General features: G+C 36.1%; 1 protein-coding gene across 1 annotated transcript; it reads left to right on the top strand.

Annotated features, from left to right (window-relative positions):
- Window positions 1-13,657: 13,657 nt before the first annotated feature.
- LOC103992269 (alpha-humulene synthase-like) lies at window positions 13,658-17,584 on the top strand. The gene is made up of 7 exons (XM_065159279.1): window positions 13,658-13,829; window positions 13,993-14,251; window positions 15,160-15,532; window positions 15,716-15,934; window positions 16,038-16,173; window positions 16,363-16,611; window positions 17,081-17,584. Exons 1-7 carry the CDS (start codon window positions 13,701-13,703, stop codon window positions 17,372-17,374), a joined length of 1,659 nt encoding a protein of 552 aa, XP_065015351.1. The 5' UTR covers window positions 13,658-13,700; the 3' UTR covers window positions 17,375-17,584.
- The last annotated feature ends 7,653 nt before the right edge of the window (window positions 17,585-25,237 follow it).

Genomic DNA, 25,237 nt, shown 5'->3' on the forward strand with positions numbered 1-25,237 from the left:
TAAATATTTTTAATATCTGGAATACTCTTAACTCGTTAGTCACCTACCAACAGATCGGTCAGAGCAGTTGACTATGCTGCAATTAAAGCACACAATACTGTAATAGCGGAAGGAATAGCAACTTGAAACCCTAAATATTTTACAGCGCAGGAAGGCTTATCTCTGAGGCTGAAGGTTGTGGAGTTCAGCTTCATCCCCACACAACTTAACACTTCTGCTCACAATCATCTCTATTTTGGGAAGGCTGATGCGACAGCCTTACCTAGCAGCCGCAACACTCTTTCTTAAGTGCTAATGCATTCCCTTTGACAAACGATTGATGGATGACAAGGAGGAGCATAGCCTCCACAAAGTGAACATGCTGTTGCCATGGGAATCCATAGTCCCTTGTGTTGGAATTCCTTATAAATTCCAACACAAGGGGACATGCTCTTGCCATCTGCCAGCTTTAGTTTTTTTTCCACTTAAAAAATTGGAGACTATAGATTTTGTTGTCACTTGCTCCAGGTGACGAGATTGTGGTTCGCATGTCTGCCTGCTTTCATCCGAGCGTGTGGGGCGGATACTTTATCCTACACTCGTCCCCTCAAACACAGCCATGTATCGCCGCCACCATATTCTTTTTTTTACGGAAGATAATGACCTGTGACAGCACGAACCAAAAGATCTAAGATCGAAAAAAATGAATTCCTCTGAAGATCAGAAAGTTTGTTGGCCTTAGTATGATTGGCCAACCAATTAGTAACACCAATTCCTTGTCAGAATGAATACATATGTTGTTTTACAATTATTCATAACAAATATAAGTTGGAACATGTCTCTAACAATATTTAGAACTCTCCAATGTTGAGGAGATTATCTAATAAAGATATCGAGTATTATGGAGAGATAATTTGCTTAAAGTAGGACTAATCAAGTTGTGCCGGAATGGAACATGTCAAAAGATTGGATGTCGGACCGGAGGAAGGTTGACATGTCGGTAGAAGGGTTCATACCATGAGTTCGGGCATCGGGCTAGAAGGATCGGACATTGCGCCAAAGAGATCGAGTCTTGCGAGGTTAACATGCCGATTGGGCAATACGCCGCAAGAGAGGACGCTATGCCGAAGGTTCATATGAAATGTCAGATGAACCAATGATAGGCCAATCAACTTAGTATTCTTACTTGTAATAATATCTAGATTGAAGTAATTTAGAGGTCTAATTGAGTTAGTTTTAGGTGTAACTATGTCAACTTGATTAGGGGCCAATTGGGCCTGAATCAGGATTATTTTGGGCCAAGAGAAAGGCTCATTCAATGTCCTATAGCAAGGTCTGGCGATGGTACTGCCCAGACATAGTCTTCAAGACTATATCAGACGGTGGTACCGTCAGATTAGGTCGTTGTACCACCCAAACACAATATCCCAAACTATGTTAGGGTAGTATCACCAGATTGAGCGGAGGTATTGCTTAGCATAAGCGGTGGTACTACTAGGAGTCAAGATAAGACATTTTTGGCTCCATTTTTGAAACCATTTGGGGTCTATAAATATCCCAGCTATTCCTACATAGAGAAGCAAGAATTAACCAGAAAGGGGAAAGATTTTTAAGGTTTGAAAGTGTTGTAAAAGTGCTAAGGTCCTCCTCCTCCCTTTCTAATATTGTGATCATTCAAGAGAGGTGTGAGGCTGTAAGGGTTGTCTACTAAACCCATGAAAATGAGAAAGAGTTGTAATAGGGTAGTTGGTCTTTGTCCATTGAAGGAAGAACGTTAGTGGATGCCAGTGGCCTCGACGAAAGAGGAATCGGGAGTGGATGTAGTGTCACGGACTTAGTTGGTTTTGCCTAGGTTGTGTGGCACCCTTGTGTGTCCGTCCGCAAAAGGTCAGCCTCCCCGAAACCTCCCATGGTCCCTTAGGACATACAAAACAGAAAACGGGTTAGAGAAAGAACCTCACTCGAGATCCACAAGTAAATATTTCATAAAACACTTCATAGCCAATGTAAATTACAAACATACTTTACAAGCTTTGAACGGTTACACAACAAAGAGTCAAAATGGTCAACTACAGACTGAATATCTATCACAAGTATCCACATGGCATAACTTTTATTTACAAGCCTAAAACGACTGCCAAACCCAACAAAAATGTGGTTATTAAACCTTCGACCGTCCCTCTACATGTTGTGCAAAGCATGAACAAACCAAAAGACATAGATATACATAAGAATTATATCAAACATCCTATTTAGAATTTTGTTCGTGACATTCTCCCCCACTTATTTCGTCGACATCCTCATCAAAGCCTTTACCGACACTGCAACTTCTCGCCCTCGTTGAGTCTTCAATCTTTTGCTCCAATTGTAATGTGCCTCTTGGCTCCTAGTTGCTCTCCGCTGCTATTATTGAGTAGTCGAACTTTTGATCTATCATACTGCTGATCCCTGTTGGTTCCTGGGGATCCATCAGATGAAGGAAAAGACCATCCATACTATGTGCTAGTCTCTCAAATGCCTCATGCAACTTGAACTAGGTCGATACTTGTTAGAGTTTTAACGAGTATCACCTCGCAAACTTATAAAGTTTTGGGTCATTCCTCCATAAAATTTGCCCATCGACTCTTCTTTCACTTAATTGTCATTTCCAAGTAGATTTGCATCACTTCCACTTTCGATTGGCATTCTATTGGGAAATGAAGCAGATAATCTACTCTCAATAGAACTGATCTCTATTGGTGAAGATTTGATAACTATTGTCTTCTATTATCTTCGAAGGGTCTTTGAACCTGTGCAGAGCTCCTCTGCTGGATAGATAAGAGAATTGGGATACTCGGTTTCACACTTTCTTTTAAGAGTTGAGAAGGCAATGGTTACTTGACTTCGCTTGTCTCTTCAAGGGTTGTACTCCATGCATTAAGCTGGATACTAACCTTTGCCTGCTCTTTGTTCATACTTCTGAAACACTCGAAGTGTTTGCACTCCTTGCGTTGAGTTAGCTACTATGATTTACCTTCTTAATGCCATCAAACTTCTGGAATGCAGGAAGTTTTCACCCCAACTTGGAGTAAATCTCTAATAGTTTTGGTCACCTCTGGGATTATACCGTCTTCTCCATCAACCCTATCGCTTACTCCATTGAGTAGTAAAGGTACAACATCGCATACTGTTTGCTTCGTTCCTTGGTCATGCACTCTTGCACGACCCAAAGTCCTTCACTTTTGACTATCTTGATGAGAAGCTCGTTAACAACGATCTTACGAAGCTCCTTGACCTCTGCCCTTCAGCCTTGTCTCGGTACTTAGAGTTTACCTCTGCATGCTCCACCTCCTCGACCCCTTTCACAACTAAGCACTCTCCCTCCACATGAGTAAGGAATTGATGACTTCACAGAAGTCCCGCCTCTGCGGTACCATGGCGTTACCATGCCCATGGCCCTATTATCCATCATCTCACATCTGCATCCCTTTTCTTCACGATTAGTAGATCTGCCTCTGTGGCACTCATTCAAGTCCACCTCCATTCTAACTGATGTTTTGTTTTAGGTACCTAAGTCCCTCTAGACTCATCATCGCTTCATCGCCCCTTTCGACCCCCTACTTCAACACCTCCGTGTTCTCCAAGCAGTTCCCCGCTGTCACTGGAAAGATAGACTGCAACTCCCATGAATAGCCTATGCTATCATGTTATAGGGTTTACACTGATTTTGTTCACCTTAGCTTCCTTGGTAGTAACGTTCGCTTACTTGACCATGTCCTTTGACTTATCGGGCTTCCTTAAGCGAATGTAGGCTCTAGAGCAAAACAACTCTCTAGCTGTTTCGATCATACCTCTACATGATCAAGTCCATTCAATGGGACTTATTAGTACTTGCATTCGAACTTTTCCCTTGGTGGTACACAGCCCCCATATGCTGATAACCAAGGCTTTCATCTGATGCAAAATTCGATGCACGCACGGAAGACCCGCCTCTGCGGTACCATGACTTTTACTCCTTGAATTCATAGCCCTTCTTATCATCATGTTGTTCACCAAAGTGAAGCTCCCAATAGCTCCCGATCATACCTTCGTATGATATAGTCCCTCATAGGGCTATATTCGTATCTATTGCATTGCCATGAAATGTTCCACCACAATCCGCTACACCATGTTGCCTCCTGATGACATCTTCATTACATTCTGATCCTTGTGGGATGAACTTGAATTGTGATCCATCTATGTATGGCCTTTGCTAATATATCGCAAGGTCTCTTCCACCTTCGATTTTGTTCACTCCTTTTGGTAATTGGCATTCATCCACCCACTCTTGGGTCACACTCAGACGAAACATAACTCTAGGATAGTCCATTGCCTAGTAGCTCCCGAAGTTCATCGACTTCGTTGAAATTAGTGTACCATTTCTGGATCTTGGGCCTTTGCCCCTACCAGTACAATCTCCGCTATGCACCGCTTCCTTCATGGCAACTTGAATGATAGCACTATGGCATATTCTTCAAGAGTACCCACCTCTGCATCCTCTTGCCCTGTGTTATGGCCTTCTGAACCCAACTTTGCCTCTGCAAGTTGAGTCTCCTTAGTTCCTCCATAAAATGCTTCTCCGAAATAAGCTACATGTGCCCAAAAGCTCCCTTTGTCTTTGGCCTCATGCAAGATAAGTCCGCTCCATCAGAATAAAGGACCCATTGAATGACATGATCCTGCTCTTGTCACTGCAAGAGTTCATGTCCTTGACCTCTGTCCAAGGAAAGCTCTATGCCTCCACTCCATGTTCCATCTTCTATGTTGGCTCTCTTCATACGGCTTGGGTACTTCACCAAGTTACACCCAAGTTGCTCCGCTCCTCGTCTTGCATTGAGTTGATGGTGGCCCTCGCACCCACCATTCCACAAGTCAGCTCTCCATTAAGTCTAATCTCCATATCAACTCCAAGTGTACCTTTATTTGTATTGCCTTAAGTCGCTTCCCCGCTTGATCTCGCAATGCATCCACCAATGCATTCTCTCAAGTGAGATCATGTGATGACTCCTCACCGCTCGCTCAATCCATTGAGCTTCGTGGAGTTATTGTTTTTGAGGTACTCCTCCTCAACATGTGTGGTCCATTGCACATGATTCTCTCTCTAAAGAGCCGGAACTTCTCCCTTCTAGATATCTATCTTGTTAGAGAAACATCTCTCTTTATTTCATTCCCTCTGAAAGTTTCGGAGACCACCATCCCCTTGGACTACTCTGACTTTCTAAACAAAATGTGCATTATTCTGTGTCCTACTAGATTGTGACTCCACGTCAATACAACCCCTTGCTACACCACTCAAGGCCTAATAACATGCTGAACTCCCTACACACTTTAGCTTCCTATGGACGTATCATTCACATATCGAAGAGAAAGTTTCAATGCTCCATGGCACCGAGTTTTGGTCTCCTTGGGATGACCGCGAACATTCTATCGTCCGCATATAAACCATGCATAAGTACTGAATTCTTCAAGTTAACAATTTCCCTCACCTCTGTAAGCTTTGTATAACTCTTTCAGTCACTGAGCAACTCATTCCACCTTGCATGGTCTCATCCTTTACTAAGCGTCTCGCTTGCCTTGAGCACCATCAAGTATAATTGTCAACGTCGAGTCGTAACTCGAACTCAGCCATCCCAATATTTGTGCGCTACATATTCTTCTAAGCATGCTTGTTCTCGTGATGCCTCTTACGCGAAGGGTTGGTCATTCCTCTGAATGCAAATCTCAAGTGCCTGCTGCTCCGAGTGACTCCTTTTCCTTACATCTTCATACCTGTTTTACCCCAAACAGTTGTGCCTGCTGGCTACCCTAAATGCAGCCCCGCTAGGTCCCCCACGTCTGCATGCTAAATATTTCTATAAGTGCTTGTCCCGCTCTGATACCAACTGTCATGGACTTAGCTAGTTTTTGTTGGGAAATCTTGGGGGGGCGACATCACATGCGCAGCGGAAGAACAAAAAAATAAAATCCCTGATTCCCAAAGAGATGTTCGTCGTCATGCGAAGATTGGTGCGCAAAAATTCGCGAAACTTAAAACTGCGTATAGAGTAGATTGTGTTACCTCGGGAGATCGTATATTCCTATTTCCTTGCAGATCTTTAGGAGAGGGTGAAGGAGGTCAAGCGTCCTCCTCTCTAGCGGTGATCCACACAGCAGGGCTACGACGATGCTCCTCAAAACTCCAGGCCTGCTTTGAGGTGGAGAGGGGGAGGAGAATAGGAGAGGCAAGCAAAGGCTCTAGCCCATGAGGCTCTGAATCACTCATATTTATAGAGATCCCCTATCAAACCCTAATGGATCCTCCCCTAGTGGGTATTGGATCTGCATCTAATAAGACAAGGGCTCCGTCGGATATCTCATATCCGAACCTCTACTCATCGCAATGTCTACTATATGTGTGTGACCCTCTAGGCCCAATATCGAGCTGGCCATGAGTCATACATATCAGAACTCCTTCTAACTTAGTGAATTATTATCTTTGTAATAATTCACTTGACTCATCAACTATAGATGTACTAGGCCACTATGTCGTAGTCCCCAAACGATACAAGGGAATCCAATCCATTGGATTTGTTTATCCTCAGTTACCGTGTACCTATAGTCCCTCATCCATCTAATATTCTAGAGATCATATAACAAGCATGGTGTTGTCAGACCCTTACGATTTCTACTCGATTCTCGCTCTAATCGGATTCTCCCGGAGAACTCTTTCTCTCTCAACCCGAATGACCCTGGCCAGAGATTTGTCTAAGTAAGAACACATGGGATATTCCTCTCATGACGTCAAGAGTGGATGATCCTCTATCGACACTCAATAGCCCTCGTAAGGTCGACTACCACTCCCAATGACCAGTTGTACTAGATCCGGGATAACCAAACCTATAAGTCTGGTATCAAAGAGTGGAGCACTCATACAGGACATCCTTGGTGTCTCAAGTCTAAGAACCAAATACACCACTAGGACTACGGAATCGTTGTTTGACAATAAGGCATCGTCAACCATCCAGCATTCCATAAGTGAATCAATCAGTGAACTCACTCTCTAATGAGCACTTGTACTGTATCCCTAGTGTCCCTACACGAGCAGCTATGAGACTAGCTGCATCCATCATATGGACGGGTATACAACACACCAGTTTGTCCGGTTATTATGATGTCCCTCTCGAGACCAGGATTATTTAGGATCTGTGTTTAAAGATGAATCGATCTCATTATCGTGATCTCATCACGATCCGATTCCCATTGCACAAATCCAAGGACATCACAATATATATATGCATATATGCAATAGTTATAAAGTGATATATGCCAAAATATAATAAGCAAAAAGATTCTGTATCAAGTCACACGTGCCATCACTCACATGATTGGTTTGATGGGCACCTATGACTAGCAGTTTTGCCTAAGTCGTGCGACACTCTTGCGTGTCCGTCCGCAAAGGTCAGCCTCCATGAAACCTCCCATGGTCCCTTAGGACCTTCAAAAGAGAAAACGAGTTAGAGAAAGCGCCTTACTCGAGATCCATAAGCAAACATTTCATAAACCACTTTATAGCCAATGTAAATTACAAATAAACTTTACAAGCTCTGAACGGTTAAACAACAAAGGGTCAAAATGGTCTACTACAAACCGAATATATCTCACAAGTGTCCATATGACATAACCTTTATTTACAAGCCTAAACGACCACTAAACCTAACTAAAATGGGGTTATTAAGCTTTTGACCGTCCCTCTACATGATGTGCAAAACATAAACAAACCAAAAGACACGGACATACATAAGAATTACATCAAACATCCTATTTAGAATTTTGTCCGTGATAGTAGGTCACGGAACCACTATAAATTGGTTTGCAATTTCCTTTATGTTTTTCATTTATAATTGCTAACTGATTTACTTACTTATTTACTATGCTTACAAATGCTTTCAAGTTTAAACATATTTCTGATATGATTTTTATCGAGTTTTTCAAACTGACGTTTTTACGTAAGCACTAATTCACTCCCTGCCCCCTCTTAGTGTCGTATTAATCCTAACAGAAAGAGCATGAAAGTATGAACAAAAGTCTTGACAATTTGGGGTGTGAAAGTGTTGTAAAAGTGCTAAGTGTCCTCCTCCTTCATTAGCTTTGTTATCAATCTAAGATATGTGTGAGGTTTGTAAAAGGTTATCTCCTAAACTTGTAAAAAGGAGAAAGAGTTGTAAAGGGATGATTGGTCTTCACCCTTTGAAGGAAGACCGTTAGTAGATGACGTTGGCCTCAACGGAGGAGGAATTGGGAGTGGATGTAGGTCACGACGACCTAACCACTATAAAATTGGTGTACACTTTCTTGTTGCTCTTCATTACTATTGTTTTCTACCTTAATTGCTTATCACTCTTATTCTAAGTCAAGTACACTTTCAATATATTTTTCGATACATTTTTATCAAGCCGAAAGTTTCGAATCTCATGAAACAAAGATGTGTTCTTAATCATATCTTTTGTTTAATATTATTTTATTTGTTTATTAAAAAATTCTTTTTTAATTACATCATAATGTTTTGTTTTTATCATTTTCTTGCTCCCCATCCTCACATGTCCTCTTCTTTTAAATACAACATGCCTTGAAACTCTTACAATATGTTTATTCTTATTTTCAATACCGAATGATATTTTTGTTTGAAAAAAAAAGAGTGCCGATAGATGAGAGAAATTGATTGTATACAATTAAAGCACAAGACGCTGTAATAATGGAAGAAGGATTAGCAATTCTTAAAGCCCTAAATATGCTTCTGGTAACATCGTCACCTACGTAAACAGCAATATATACACTCCCTGATTCCTAGATGGCATTGTCTTTTACATTGCTATCCTTTGTGCGAAGCTGAAGGTTGTTAAGTTCAGCTTCATCCCTAACAATCACCATCTTGCATTTGTTTGGGGAGAACTCACGAGGTACTCTTCCTTTAGGAACGCTGTTGCAACAGCCCTGCCTAGCAGCTGTAACTCACTTTCTTAGGTGCTAATGCGTCTCATGTGAGGCTGCAGTTCCAGATGACTTCCCGTATTGAAGTCGTGGAGCTGATCATCCACCACAGAGAAGGGAATAAGCACAGCCACATGTTCGCCGGAAGGCTTGAAACACGAGGACAGACTCGTCGGCCGATTGATGGAAAGCTATCCATGAAATAGATGTGGTACGAGACGTCCCATCATATACATGTGGTTCGGGACATTTCATCAAGCATTCTTTAATATTTGGAGGTCCCATCATAGATATGTGATCTATCAAATGAAACCTCCTCCTCACAATCTCATATGTGACTATGAGAGAGATAGATGTGAATTCAAATAATTTTCTTCTAATATATATTAAGTAAAATCCAATTTTTTTTCCCTAACTATTTAAGTATAATTGGACAAATTTTCCAAGGAAGTTGCTTTTTAAAACTTTTTTCAAATTTTTTTTTTTAATTTCTAGAATTTGTTAATAATATTTTTTAATATCTGGAATACTCTTTAACTCGATAGCAACCTACCAACAGATGGGTTAGAGCAGTTGACTATGCTGTAAGTAAAGCACACAATACTGTAATATTGTAAGGATTAGCAATTCTTGAAGCCCTACATTTTACAGAGCAGGAGGGCTTAAGCAAGATTTGGATATGTTCTGATTCTGCTGTCTTGACTGATGCTACCCTTTGTACTGATTCTGCTATCTTTACTGATGCTGTCTTTACTGATTAATATAAATAGATATTTTTGAATAAATCAAAAGCACTTTTCATTTCTTCTACTTTCTTTTTCCCTTTTTTTCTTAAAGTTATACAGAAAACCAACGCATTCCCCATTTCTTTACTTGAAAGGATACTCAACTTTTCATGAATGATGAAAACTATATACAAGAACATTGATGCATACACCAACTCCGACACACACATGAAAGAAAACATCTCATTGTTGCTGGTCCATCCTGTTCCGATTATTACTCCTGTCAATCCTATATCTGATTAGATATCAATCCTTTATGAATAAAAGACCATGCATTATCCGATTTGATTGTGTTACAATGCTTACCTGATAGTTCTACTTGCTCTCCGGTTAGAGGTAGTTTTGACGTTGTTAGATACTGCCATGCCGTTTGCATTTTCCGAGGTATTACAGAAACTATTATAGGGCTTGAAAGTTGTATGTATGTGTGTGTTTCTTGACAAAGCTTTTTAAAACAATTTTCTTAAAAAATAATCTTTTAGCAATTTTATGATGATCATTGTTGAAGAACTAAAAAGAGGTGGATCCATTCGAATTGGCTCTTTGGGGTAGTTTATCAGTAAAATCGAATCCTTATTTAATTCCTCAATATGAATTAAATTTTCTCCTTTGTTATTTCTCGATTATTATTTTTTAATATTCTCTGTCCAATCCATTGAAAGTGGTCCAATTAAGTTTTGTCACGAGCTTCTGAGACAAAGAATATTATTGATTGAATTTAGACGTAGATAGAACACTCATTAATCTCACGCGAGAAAGAGAGAGAGAGATATTTTATGTTAAGATAATGATTACGTAGCTTCAAATTTATTTCTTAAGCTTTAAATTATATATTTTATTCATATAAGTTATGTTATTTTTGTAATCGGATACACTTATATTTCACTATTATTCTAATTATTTTATGTATAAAACCATATTTTCTTTTTACAAAATAAATCAGATCAAATGTATCACGCACCTAAATGGAAGACCTACACATTCTCAATCATTTTCATTCTCAATTCCACCACCAAATATCAAGAAATACATTATAGTCTAATATATACTAAAATGATTTAAAAATTTTGAAATTTATGATCAAAGAATGGAAATTTTTTAGCGGCGACATCACAAAAATGTTATGACGCTATTTTTTAGTCACCAAACCATAATATTTTGATCAAGAACATGATGTGTTGTCCGATTAAATATCTTTATCATGTCTCAAAATAATCAGGGAGCAATTATAGTTGACATCATTATTACATCAAAATAATCACGGAGCAAATATCAGCCTTGCTAAACCATTCTCATTGGATGAGATTATTATTGCTCTCAACCAAATGGACCGAACGGGTTCATTGTCTAATTTTACCATGGGTTCTAGAATGAATTAAAAGTCCTGATTCATTAGGTATTATGTAGCTTTCACAATGATTGTTTCATTTTACCGAAAACCCACATGTTGCTCATTCCCAAAAGTATCAATGCCACCATGATCATTGATTATAGACCCTTCACCCTTTGTATCATAATTCGAAAATAATATCTAAGTTCTAGCCAATAGACTTAAGGAAAGGCTCCTCTCGTTCTCCTAAAGATTAACTTGGAAAAAAGATTTTGACACATTCTCCTGGGAAGCATCATTCTTACCCCTTGGAAAAGAAAATTTCCATCCAAATTCAGCGATTGGATCTAGGCTTGTATCCTATCTCCTTCTTTCTCTTACTTCATTAATGGTAAATTTTCCCTCCTTGGTTTAAAGGGAGGAGGGGTGTGAGACAATGAGAGCCTCTTTCTTTCTATCTCTTCATCATTATACAACAAATGTTCTCTAGTTTTATTGGATCTTTTATTTCCCGGAGCAAACATACAAAATCAAAGGCATTATTATCTCACTTCTTATATTTGTCAGTGATGTTTTGCTTGCAGTTTTGTTTAGCTTTATATCTTATGCTAATATTACTTCCAATTTCTCAACTCTAATATGGGGGAACTGATTCCCAATCTTCTTCTTTTAAATACGACATGTCTTGAGACTCTTGTAAAATGTTTACTCTTATTTCTAATACTGAATAGTAATTGTTTTTAAAGAAAACGGGTGGCTGAGAAATTTATTGTACTACAATTAAAGCACATGATACTGTAATACTGTAATGCTTCAGCTAACATGGTCAATTGTGTAAACGGCTATAAATACGCTCCCTGATTCCTAGATGGCATTGTCTTTAGCATTGCTATCCTTCGCACAAGGCTGAAGGTTGTTAAGCTCAGTTTCATCCCTAACACTTTTTTCCTTACCATCTCATTGCTAAATCACAATTGAGTTATATAGTGAGATAGATTTATTTCATCATTATTAATGGACCAGTAGGAGGAACACAAGACCGGTCCCCTTCCACGTAACCATCACAGTTAGTCATGGACCACCATATGGACCACCATCATCAAGAGAGAACCTTATATGTTAGTCATGGACCACCACGAGGAATACGACCTCAGACTCTGCGATGAAAGAACTTGACCCTATAGATGGCAATAGGCTCTCGCCACGTCCCGGGTTTAGTTTCCACGTAAAAAATGGAGACTATGGGATTGCAGTCACTTGCTCCAGGTGTGGAGGTTGTGGTTCGCAAGTCTGCAGCCTTTCATCCGAGCGTGTGCGGAGACTACTTTATCATGTTATACCACTTGACGATATCAGATTAGCTGATAACAAAACATTCGATGAATAGTATATACGCAGCAGATTTAGATGATCTAATAGTACGTACACCCAGATTTAGATAATCTCCAAAACGTACAATGAATGATATGTACATAGCAGATTAGCTGATAACAAACCTGACGATTAATAGTAAGGCCATGAAATCAAATCCCGTTTGCTAATGGTGAAAGAAAAAAAACCCTATTGAATCTACATGTGGGCAATCAACTTCCAAATCCTTTCATCTAAAAATCTCATGTGAACTTTTTTTTTTGTATGTTGACATATTTATATCAAAGAGACGATCCCTCGTGCGCCTTCTTTGAAATTAGTAATTGCTGCTTTAGTACTATGCCGTGCAACCAACCACACACATCCACATGTGGGAAAAATATTTGAGAATTCTATTACTGAAACTTGATTACTCCGAACAACAAAATCTATAGATTCCTCGGTTATATCTTAATCTTAACAACAAATCAAAATGAAACTATTGAACTTAATATCTACTTTGATAGGATTTTGAATTCCTCACTCAGTCTTATGCTCAAAATTGGTCCCAAACACCTTCTCTAGCATGAACCCTTTTGTGTTTTAATTTTTCGTTATGTTATGTCATGCTATTTTTTAATTAATTATTTTATAAAACGAGAATTATTTCATCGATTAATCAAACTGGAGGTTTGATGATTGAATAAAGATGAAACATCCCAAAATGAACCAACTCATATGAGTGGATCGCTCCTACAAGAATATGTAGATAGGTTTTGAAAGAAATTTAACCCTTTAAAGTAAAAAAGAGTTCGATTAATACACACATGGAAAAAATGTTGAAAGTTAAACTAAAGTTTAGATAATATTATTTATAGTTTGAGAGTGAGTAGACTGATATGATGAGTTTGACACTACTTAGAGTTTGTAACAAAACTTAAGTTAATATACGATTATATACATGATTTATGAGAGTGAGAGCAAGGATGATGGATGCAAAACTAATTGTATCTCGTCTTTTTCCTATATTATTGGATTCAAAACTAATCATACCACTTGCAAGATAGTCTGTCGGACGTCAATTAAAGATGATGGATAAGCTAAAACATAAGCCAATCAAAAAGGAGCGTACAATCCCTGATGGCCCATTAGTTATCTTCTTTCTCATGAAACGTGACACTTACGAAACCAAACCAGATTCAAGACTCTATAAATTGCTACACGAGGCTGCAGGCTCTCGCCATCCTCTCATCACTTGCATCTAGATCAGAATGGAGAACGTGATTTCGCAGCCACACGTTCCAGGTGATGAAGTGGTGATTCGCAAGTCTGCAAGCTACCATCCCACCGTTTGGGGTGATTACTTTATCTTACAGGCCGAGTCCTCCCCCAGTACACAGGCATGTATATACACATATATCTCACTTATGTTCTAAGTTTTAGGCAAGAAACTCTCCGAGAACGAATGGTGTTAATGTTTCATTAACATGAAAAATGTGCGCTTGCTACTTTCTTTCGGTTTTGTTGGTTGAACAATTAATTGCTATGCTATGGTGGATGCAGGAGTGCGATGCAAGGATGCAAGAGAGAGCCGAAGAACTGATGGAGCAGGTAAGAAGCATGTTCAAAGACACTACCGACATCTTGCAAACTATGGACTTGGTCGATTCAATTCAGCTTCTTGGTTTGAGTTATCACTTCAAGAAAGAAATAAGTGAAGCATTAAAACGAGTCCATGATGCCGATTTTAACGATCATGGTCTCTACGATACTGCTCTCCGGTTTCGCCTGCTGAGACAAGAAGGGTATCATGTGACCCCTGGTAATATGCTCTTACGTTTCCTTGGAGTAGATGTATTTGTATGTTTTATCTATAATTATGTTTGCAAAAGTAATTTAATTTGTAATTTAGAAATGATGGACGATTTTTGTTTTAAGAAGACAACTTAATCAGCCCATCAAAAAAGAAGTCACTGAACAATCAATCCGATGACTTCTAACAATATTAGCTGGTCATTTTGCTACGAAATTTCTTCTCTGTACATGGGTGACCTCACACTTCCCAAAACGTTTTGATCTCCTATAACAACTATATTAAAAGATGTACTTTGTTCTATATATATATATACATATATATACATATATATATACATATATGTATATATATATATATGTATATATACATATGTATATATATGTATATATATATGTACATATATATATACATATATGTATATATATACATATATATATGTATATATATATGTATATATATACATATATACATATATATATATACATACATATATACATATATATATGTATATATATATGTATATACATGTATATATGTATGTACATATATACATGTATATATATACATATATACATATATATATACATACATATATACATGTATATACATATATATATACATACATATATACATATATATATATATATATATATATATATATATATACATACATACATATATATATATATATATATACATATATATATATATATATATATATGTATATATATATATATACATACATACATATATATGTATATATATATATATACATACATATATATACATAAAAATCACACACAAAAGTCATTGTATTGATTATCACGTAATCACTTAAAACGGTAAATTAATTTTGATAATATGGCTTTATGTGTTTTCCCCTCAGAACAAAAAAATCTTATGTATTTCTGTAGATGTTTTTAACAAGTTCAAAGATGAGGGAGGGAGTTTCATGTCTACCTTGGGGAGTGACGTGAAAGGACTGTTAAGCTTGTACAACGCAGCCTATCTTGGGACTCATGGGGAGATCATTCTTGATGAAGCCATCTCTTTTACGAGGAATAGCCTAGTGTCTGCATTAGCTGATCTTAAACCACCATTTACAACGCAAGTGTCTCTTGACCTCGAGACACCTCTCTGTAGGAGAATTAGAAGGCTCTTGGCAAGAGATTACATATCTATATACCAAGAGGACGCCACACGAGATGATGCCATCCTGGAGCTTGCAAAGTTGGACTTCAATTTGCTGCAATCTCTTCATCGCGAGGAACTTAAGAACATCACCATGTAAGCTCTTCCTCACTTTTGAATTCCCTGGAGCTATATTTCTTCTGGATTTTTATAAAGAAAGAACAATACAATCATGTTGCTAATGTAAACAAGTGAAGGCTAATTGCTGAGCTTGGTTCCTTCTCCCATCAAACTTTTAATTGTTATGTAATGCCATTTTGATTTGTAAACGACTTGAAGGTGGTGGAATGATTTAGTCTCCTCAAAAAATCTCAGTTTTGCTCGAGATAGATTGGTGGAATGCTATTTCTGGATCCTGGCAGTATACTTTGAACCCTATTATTCTCGTGCACGAGTGATAACGACCAAGGTGATTGCCCATATTTCAATTTTGGACGACATATATGATGTCTATAGCACATTGGAGGAGAGCCAACGACTAACTGAGGCAATTCAAAGGTTCGCACAGATTACCTTTTACTATCATTGTGTATAGCAAAATAACAACATGTATGTTTATGTTCTAATTTTCTAAAGATGGTGAAACTAAATATATATGCAGGTGGGATGCGAAGGTTGTTCATCAATTACCAGAGTACATGAAAGATTATTATCTAAAGCTAATGCACACCTTTAAAGAGTTTGAAGATTTATTGGCTTCCAATGAGAAATATCGCATAACCTATCTAAAGGAAGCGGTGAGTGATGAGATCATAAGGTTCATCTTATTTTCACTTTTATTAATTTGCATTACATAAGTAATAAATGAATACACTAATGGCCAATGCAAAGAATAAGCGTTTGAGATGCGACAGTATTAAACTTAGATTGTCTGCTACTCATGCATTACAAACATTAAGGAATGGTTTTGTTTTACTTGGGTACAGATGAAAGATTTATCTGAAGCTTATTTTGAGGAATCCAAATGGAGAGATCAACATTACGTGCCAACATTGGAAGAACATCTACATGTTTCCCTCATAAGTTCAGCATATCCTATGCTCGAATGTGCTTCTTTTGTTGGAATGGGAGAAATAGCAACTAAGGAGGCATTTGAGTGGATTACTAGTTTCCCAAAGATTGTCCAAGCTTCTGCAATAATTGGTCGTATCATGAATGACATTACTTCACATGAGGTATAGTCATAAGATAATCTGCTGTGTTTTATATCATATAAACATTTTTCATAGTAAATTTTGCACTGATATCTCTCATAGTAGAAATATGATAACATAAAAAAAAAAAAAAAAACATACATTCTCCAATTAGATGAGATGGACCATAATTGAGGTTTAATAGGTAATCTCCAAAGGTTGTCTTCAATATTGCTTGTATTTATCACCTCAAAAGCATTTCTTGTGTCACTCAATTGCATTATCAAAGTTTCGCTGAACTTACAGGATTTTACATTAAATCTAGTACAAACAAAAATATTCCCATTCGTAAGCTTCCACATCTGTAGATTCCCAAATTCCCTTCATCTACACCTTATTATTGATAATAGTCTATCAATTTGTTTTAATATAATGAACATGTAAATCCTGAAAGGATCCCTTAGAATTCAGTTTGTAGATCATTAGTCCTCTTTTTTCATGAAATTTGCAGTTGGAACAAACTAGGGAACATGTTGCCTCCACAGTCCAATGCTACATGAAAGAGTACGGAACAGATGTGCATGTGGCATGTAAGAAACTCCAAGGTCTAGTTGACGATGCATGGAAGGAGATAAATGAAGAGTGCCTCAATCCGACTGCATTCTCCATTGCTTTACTTGAAAGGATTTTTAATTATTCACGAATAACAGAAAATACTTATAAGTACATTGATGGATATACCAACTCCTCTACGAAGACGAAGGAATATATCTCTTTGTTACTGGTACATCCTATTCCACTTTGATTGTATGACGATTGCTTGCTTCTTCTATGAATCCTTTATTCTGAAATATATGTAAATCTTTGTAAATGAACGTGTATTGTACTATGCTTTCTTCTTCTATTAATCCTTTATTGTGAAATATATTTAAGCCTTTGTAAATGAACGTGTATTGTACTAGCCCTGGGAAGCTCAAGCCAGTATTATCTATGGAAAACAGAAATCTTTGTTTAACAGTAGTTCAAAGCAATTTGCAAGTTGCTGGTTTGTGTTACAAAATTATATTAGCTATTTGCAATTTTCACTCTTTTCAGTCTTGCCAACTTGAGAAAGGCTCTTGAAGCTGCTATGCTAAATAGAGTGTCAGGATGGTGAGGTTGGGTTTTGTAGATGCCTACATCAGATATCAAGATACTTCTTAGTTAAGTTTGGGATAATTGCAATTCGGAAACATATATATTCAAGCTACATTTTGGATAAGTTAGGACGACTGATTTTTTTTCTCCAAAAAAAAAATTATATTAGCTAAACCATAAAATTACAAAAGGAGTTGTGCATATCAGAGCACAAAAAATTGACCAATTGAGAGGGCCACACTTCTGTCTAAAAAAATATACTAACCTTCGGTAATATTGATAATTTTCACAACCTATGCCAACTGTCCCCATTCATCATAGAATCATCCTTCTGACAATACAAATATTAATAAGCAGAATTACACAAAATGAAACCTTAATCATCAAGATTCGAAAGCCAAAACAACTTTAGATAGAATACTCCCAAAGAGGGATGATCGATTTGTTAGTTAAGTTCAAAATTGAATAAGATGAAATTAAGGGTACTAGAATTTTTTTAATTGCTTTTTTGTGGCTCATTAGGATATTCTTTATACACACTATTAGATTTACATAAATCCACATCCCTTTTGATGATGCAATTCACAAGAATCCTCATCCAGAAAATATTATGTTTGTAGTGTATCATAGAAACAATACACATATAATCAAATTAACTATAAATCTTTTGAACATCCACTGATGCAGCCATCAAAACCTCCCGAATTGCCTCAGCTTCACAACATATGATATCACGATCCGCAAGGTACCTACATCCAACCAAAATTCGGTCTTGAGTATCACTTCTAATATGGGTCACGAGTATCACTCTAATCCCCTCAATGTAGCTTGTTGGAAATGCTATCACGATTCATCTTCACTCATCCTTCAAAAGATTTAACCCAACAAATAGGATATGGACATATTTCATGCACCATGCTATCAGAAGATTTGGCCTTGTCATTAGAGAGAACAAATTCTACTATCTTATGAAAAATCTTGTAAACAGAACAAGCAATGGGGTTGAAAACAAGATCATTCGTAGCCCTCCATATTCACCAAAGACCAATATCATTTATAACCCACAAGGGTTGGCCATCAGAATTGGGACACTGCGCCCCCTCATTAAAAATTGAATATCTAGTTAAGATTTAAAGAGTTGCCATAATTTAATAGGAAAGACGCACAGAAAGAAGGGATTAATGGTTTCTGCTTTAGATTGACAAAAGGGACAAGTAGTAGCATTACTGCACGCTCTTAGTTGAGATGATCAATGAGAGGTGGCGGTGCAAAAATTTCCAACAAAAATATTTAACCTGAGGCAACACGGGAAGCTTCCACAAACAATACAACTAGTCCACGTTAGGATCAACCATTCCAACTGAGAAGCAAGAAAATGATAGGCAGACTTAGCAGAACTAACCCTCTTATTATCTAGCTTCTAAAACTAAAAATGATCATGTGATATATGGATTAACAATGAGATTAGAACCACCAAAGTGTTAGAATTAAACTAGTTCAAGTGTCATAAAGAGGTTCATTTCATCAAAAGAAAGGTTCATTGCATCAAGAGGGAGATTCATTACATCAAGAAGAAAAAATGGATTAAAAGTCTATAGAAGGATAAGTCATGGTTATTGGTTTTTGAAAGGGTTTCTTGAAAGAGAATGATTCATCTTTAATACAATTAATGTAATGTATCTTTGGAGACTATATAAATCCCATATGTTGGGTCATGAGAAATAGAGTTTCTAAAATTGTAAAGTATTTTCTTGAGAGAAATATAGAAGATTGAAGCTTGTCCTACTCTTCCTCTATTTGATATCTCTATCCCCTCTTCCTATCAAGTTCAACATTTGGTATCAGAGCATAGGTTAAGCTATGACCTTTTCCTCAAGTGCCATCAAAATCCAGATCCCTAGATTGACAAAAGAAAATTATGACATATGGTGCATCCAAATGAAGGTTCTTCTAGGCTCCCAAGATGTATGGGAGTTTGTAGAAGATAGATTTGCTGAACTAATTCTAGCAGAAGGAGCAATGAATGCAAAAGGAAGAAAACAACTCAAAGAAAGAAGGAAGAAGGAGAAAAAGGCTTTATTCACGATCGACCAAGGGCTTGATGATACAATGTTCGAGATCATCGCTCTAGCAAATACTTCAAAAGAGGTTTGGGAAATCCTTCAAAAAGCATTTGGTGGTGTTGATAAGGTAAAGAAACTTCATCTACAAGTTTTACGAGCTGAGTTTGAAAAATTACAATAAGGTACTTCTAAAACTATTTATGATTACTTCTCAAAAATAATTTCTATTGTTCATCAAATGAGATGAAATGGTGAACAAGTAAATGATCAAAGAGTAATAGAAAAAATATTGAGATCTCTAGATCCGAAATTTGATTTTATTGCTGTTGCGATTGAAGAATCTAAAGATTTAGAAAAAATATCTTTAGAAGAACTTATGGGTTCCCTTTAAGTTCATGAACAAAGGATTACAAAAAGAGGAGAAGACAAAACTATGGAGCAAGCACTAAAAGCTAAGTTTGCTCTTGAAAATAAAGGTGAATCAAATTCTCAAAGAGAAAGAGGACAAGGACAAAGAGGCAGAAATCAGACCAATCAAGAATCTCCAAATAATGAAGATGCTAGAGAAAATTCTAGCCAAAGAGACCGAGGTTATTGTCGAGGACGTGACCGAGGCGTGGACATGGCAGAAACTCTAAACGGTCTGAAATACAATGCTATATTTGCAAAAGGTATGGATATTACTCTTATGAATGTTATTATAATCCTTACAATCAAGGTTATAAGACAAATTTTGTTGAGGAAGAAAAGAATAAAAATCAAGTTTTATTAATGAGTTATGATAATTTGAAAGATGATCAATCTATGACATTGGCAACGATCTATTACTTGAAAAAGGTTTACCCTCTCAATTTCATAACCTTTTTTAAATAATTATCCCAAGCTTAAAATATTATTTTTCATATCAAAAAATAATAAATATCTAAAATGCATAATTCTTTGCCATTATTATGTTTAAGGATAATTTTACCTTTGCCTCTTACTGATCTTTGAGACAAATCACCAAATGTAATATTTTCGAAATAACTTTTATCCATTTCTAAAAATAACTCTTTGATGCCACACATGTGATTTGAAGCTCCTATATCTCATATCCTCTTTCAAATTATCATAACTCATTAGCAAATGGACCATGGCATCACAATTCGGATTTGTTACCAATGAGTCACTCAAACCTACTACGGAACAATTGATGTGGCAGATAAAAAACATGAATAACGGAGAACGACACAAGAGGCAATAAAACACAAAAAGACGTGCATATTTGGAATCCTTACGTCCATTAAATGAGTGGAGTCTATCTCAACATGAATAATTAGAATGATGTCTTGCGTACTTCCTCTCTAACCGCAACTTCCACAAAAGAAGAAGTCGGCATCGAAGGTAAATTTGCAACCTGCAAACAAACACCTGTCAGTACCATCTCTAATCATATGAATCATCATTGTTGAGTTTTTACCAACCCATAATGGGTCTTTCCCGTCGACAGCTATAAGCGAAACCCCTCTATACTCACCTTGCCAATTCAATCAAAATGCCAAACTAGCAGGTAGCATTAAAAAAGTTTTTATCATGCAACCTCCAAAGCCAGCGCAGAGAGAGAGAGAGAGAGAGAGAGAGAGAGAGAGAGCAACTTTAACTTACATTCTCTTACATGAATACCCTAAAAACATTTTTTAAAAATTTATGAAACTATACAAAAGAACCATGAATTCTTGGAGTCCACGGTAGAGCAAGCAAGATTCGCAAGAAAAACGATGAAACTTCCCTCTGATCCTGTTCTAACCATGTATGATTAGTTCCCAATTTTTTAGAGAACGAGCAACCCTCGGCTCTTCTTCATCAATAGAATAAGGAATGGAAAAATGATACGTAATTAGCATCACATGAAAAATTATGGAAGACACTCATCTCCAGGTTTCCTTGGTAATCCATAAAGGTTCATTTTAATATCATTTTTAATGGGTCAACCCATTCGGTTGTAAGATCAAAATTTATTGAATTAACTAAAATTCGTCTCTCTAAATCTAGTGCAAACATAATGTCGAGTTTATGTGGAATAATAAGACATTTCACCTGTAAGAACTCACATCTCATCTTCCACTTCTCATCGATGATAGTTTGGTAATCTTCTTTACACATGTGATATTGGTGAAGCTGCAATGCTTGTAAAAATATCCAATGTGTTTATGTTTACATAGTCATAGAAAAATAGAATCAATAGAAGTTAAACGACTTGCTATTTTTTATCTTGTTTCATGAAACTTGCAGCGTGAGCAATCTATGGAGCATGTTGCCTCCATAGTGGAAAGCTATATGAAAGAGTATGGCATGCGAGAAAGTTCAAAACTTGGTTCAAAACGCATGAGAGGATCTGAACCAAGAATGCCTTAAGTCGACTGCATTCCCCTACCATTACTTGAAAGGATAGTCAATTAAACATCGATGATGAGGACTATATACCAAGTTCATGGATAGACCAATTCCATTGGTTATACTAAGGACAATATTAGCAATAAAAAATCTATTAGCAATTTTTGCAAAGAAAGCTTTTTGTATTTTGGAACCTAAACTACTAATCTTGGTGCCGCTTGTAGAATTAATCACCTTGAGAGAGAGTTGGAATGGGAAAGGAAAGGAGAGAGACGTGACAAAAAAATTAGACGTTCAACTTTTCATATATTAACAAACAATGTTTTCTAAGACCAATTTTGTTTAACTCGACTTTCAAGAACAATATATTATAGTCCTGTGAAATTATTATATTATTTTTTTATTTCATCCCTATATAAGACACATGTTTCAATTGGCCCATGCTTTAGTTACATTTCTAAATTAATACGTCCAATGAATCACACTCAACTATGTAGATCTGATCCAAGTGACGTGGACATAGATTAAATGAATCGAGCAGGCAATGTAGCTGATAGGAAGGTTTATAATATTTTTTATCTTCTTCTGTAAAAATTAGATTGATGTGATCCATAGGGAAAGGAGATTACACTTATGCGATTGTACATACATTCTCATTCGAGATAAAGGAAATCAAATCCCAATTGACTTCTATCTTCCTGTTAATAAACAGGTAAAGGTTAGATAAACTTCATTTGATCGAATCTAGTGATGAATAGAGACAGGTTTGTAACTATTGCTCATTGTCTTTCAAGGATATGAGAGTCTTGACAATCTCAAAACGTTGTCCGACACATCGAAAGGACAATAGTTATAATGAATCACTGTCAGTTATCATGTAGATCTAGATGATCCAGCTATTACAATCATAGAAAAAATTAATGATGGGGGAGGACATATAGTTGTTTTCCTTTGTAGTATACATATTAGATTGATACCATTTTACATCCTTTCGTTTTGGATAAGAAAGAACTGAAATCATAGTCTTTATATATGGGATTTAAATTAAATGAGATAAGTAGTAAATAAAATTTTATATTAGCACTTGTTATATTTTCTAACAAGTAAAAAATTTACAAATATATTATATAAAAAAAAATCATAATTTATAGTTTTTCTATTTCCGTATGGCACCCTAAATCATGCCAATTAGACCGATCAAAATTAAATTTGACTAAAATTAAAAATTAATCAAAATTTAATTGTTCTCATATTTGATCAAAATAAGATTGATCGAATCTAATTTAGCCAAGTAGTTGAAATATGATTAGAATCAAATTTGATCAAAATATTTGATTAAAGAAAATCAAATTAGTTAATTTTATAGTTGTGGACAAAAGTAAAAAATATTTGATTCAAAGGTAAAACTATAATTTTTTAAAATATGTAGTGAAAATATCTTATTTTTAAAGGGCAAAGCTGTCAAGGATGTTGACCGAAATTAAAAGAATTTATAAAGAAATTATAAATATAACACATTCCGCATTGCTTTACTTGAAAGGATACTCAACTTTTCATGAATGATGAAAAGTATATACAAGAACATTGATGACACACACACGAAAGAAAACATCTCATTGTTGCTGGTCCATCCTGTTCCGATTTGATTGTGTTACCACACTTATTACTCCTGTCAATCCTATGTATGATTAGATATCAAGCCTTTATGAATAAAAGACTACATGCATTCTCCGATTTGATTGTGTTACAATGCTTACCAGATAGATCTACTTGCTCTCCGGTTAAAGGTAGTTTTGACGTTGTTAGATACTGCCATGCTGTTTGCATTTTTCGAGGTATTATAGAAACTATTATAGGGCTTGAAAGTTGTATGTATGCGTGACAAAGTTTTTTAAAACAATTTTCTTAAAAAAAATAATCTTTTAGCAATTTTATGATAATCATTGTTGAAGGACTAAAAAGAGGTGGATCCATTCGAATTGGCTCTTTGGGGTAGTTTATCAGTAAAATCGAATCCTTATTTAATTCCTCAATATGAATTAAATTTTCTCCTTTGTTATTTTTCAATTAATTTTTTTTAAAAATATTCTCTGTTCAATCCATTGAAAGTGGTCCAATTAAGTCTTTTCACGAGCATTCTGATACAAAGAATATTACTGATTGAATTTAGACGTAGATAGAACACTCATTAATCTCACACGAGAAAGAGAGTGAGAGAGAGAGAGAGAGAGATTTTATTTTAAGATAATGATTACGTAGCTTCAAATTTATTTCTTAAGCTTTAAATTATATATTTTATTCATATAAGTTATGTTATTTTTGTAATCGAACACACTTATATTTCACTTTTATTCTAATTATTTTATGTATAAAACCATATTTTCTTTTTACGAAATAAATCAGATCAAATGTGTCACGCGGCTAAATGGAAGACCTACACATTCTCAATCATTTTCATTCTCAATTCCACCACCAAATATCAAGAAATACATTATAGTCTAATATATACTAAAATGATTTAAAAAATTTGAAATTTATGATCAAAGAACGGAAATTTTTTAGCGGCGACATCACAAAAATGTTATGATGCTATTTTTTAGTCACCAAACCATAATATTTTGATCAAGAACATGATGTGTTGTCGGATTAAATAATTTTATCATGTATCAAAATAATCACGGAGCAAATATAGCTGACATCATTATTACATCAAAATAATCATGGAGCAAATATAGCTGACATCATTATTACATCAAAATAATCATGGAGCAAATATAGCTGACATCATTATTACATCAAAATAATCATGGAGCAAATATCAGCCTTGGTAGACCATTCTCATTGGATGAGATTATTATTGCTCTCGACCAAATGGACCGAACGGCTTCATCGTCTAATTTTACCATGGGTTCTAGAATGAACTAAAAGTCCTGATTCATTAGGTATTAAGTAGCTTTCACAATGATTGTTACATTTTACCTAAAACCCACATGTTGCTCATTCCCAAAAATATCAATGCCACCATGATCATAGATTATAGACCCTTCACCCTTTCTAACATTATTTGCAAAATAATATTCAAGCTCAGCCAATAG

Source organism: Musa acuminata, chromosome BXJ3-7 (genome assembly GCF_036884655.1).
Source record: "Musa acuminata AAA Group cultivar baxijiao chromosome BXJ3-7, Cavendish_Baxijiao_AAA, whole genome shotgun sequence".
Classification (NCBI taxonomy): Eukaryota; Viridiplantae; Streptophyta; class Magnoliopsida; order Zingiberales; family Musaceae; genus Musa; species Musa acuminata.

Excerpts from the sequence above, each read along its gene's own strand:
- LOC103992269 (XM_065159279.1), top strand. The coding sequence starts at position 13,701 with ATGGAGAACGTGATTTCGCAGCCACACGTTCCAGGTGATGAAGTGGTG. Across the intron at positions 16,174-16,362 it reads TAACCTATCTAAAGGAAGCG|ATGAAAGATTTATCTGAAGC; the intron begins GTGAGTGATGAG and ends ACTTGGGTACAG. Across the intron at positions 16,612-17,080 it reads ATGACATTACTTCACATGAG|TTGGAACAAACTAGGGAACA; the intron begins GTATAGTCATAA and ends TGAAATTTGCAG.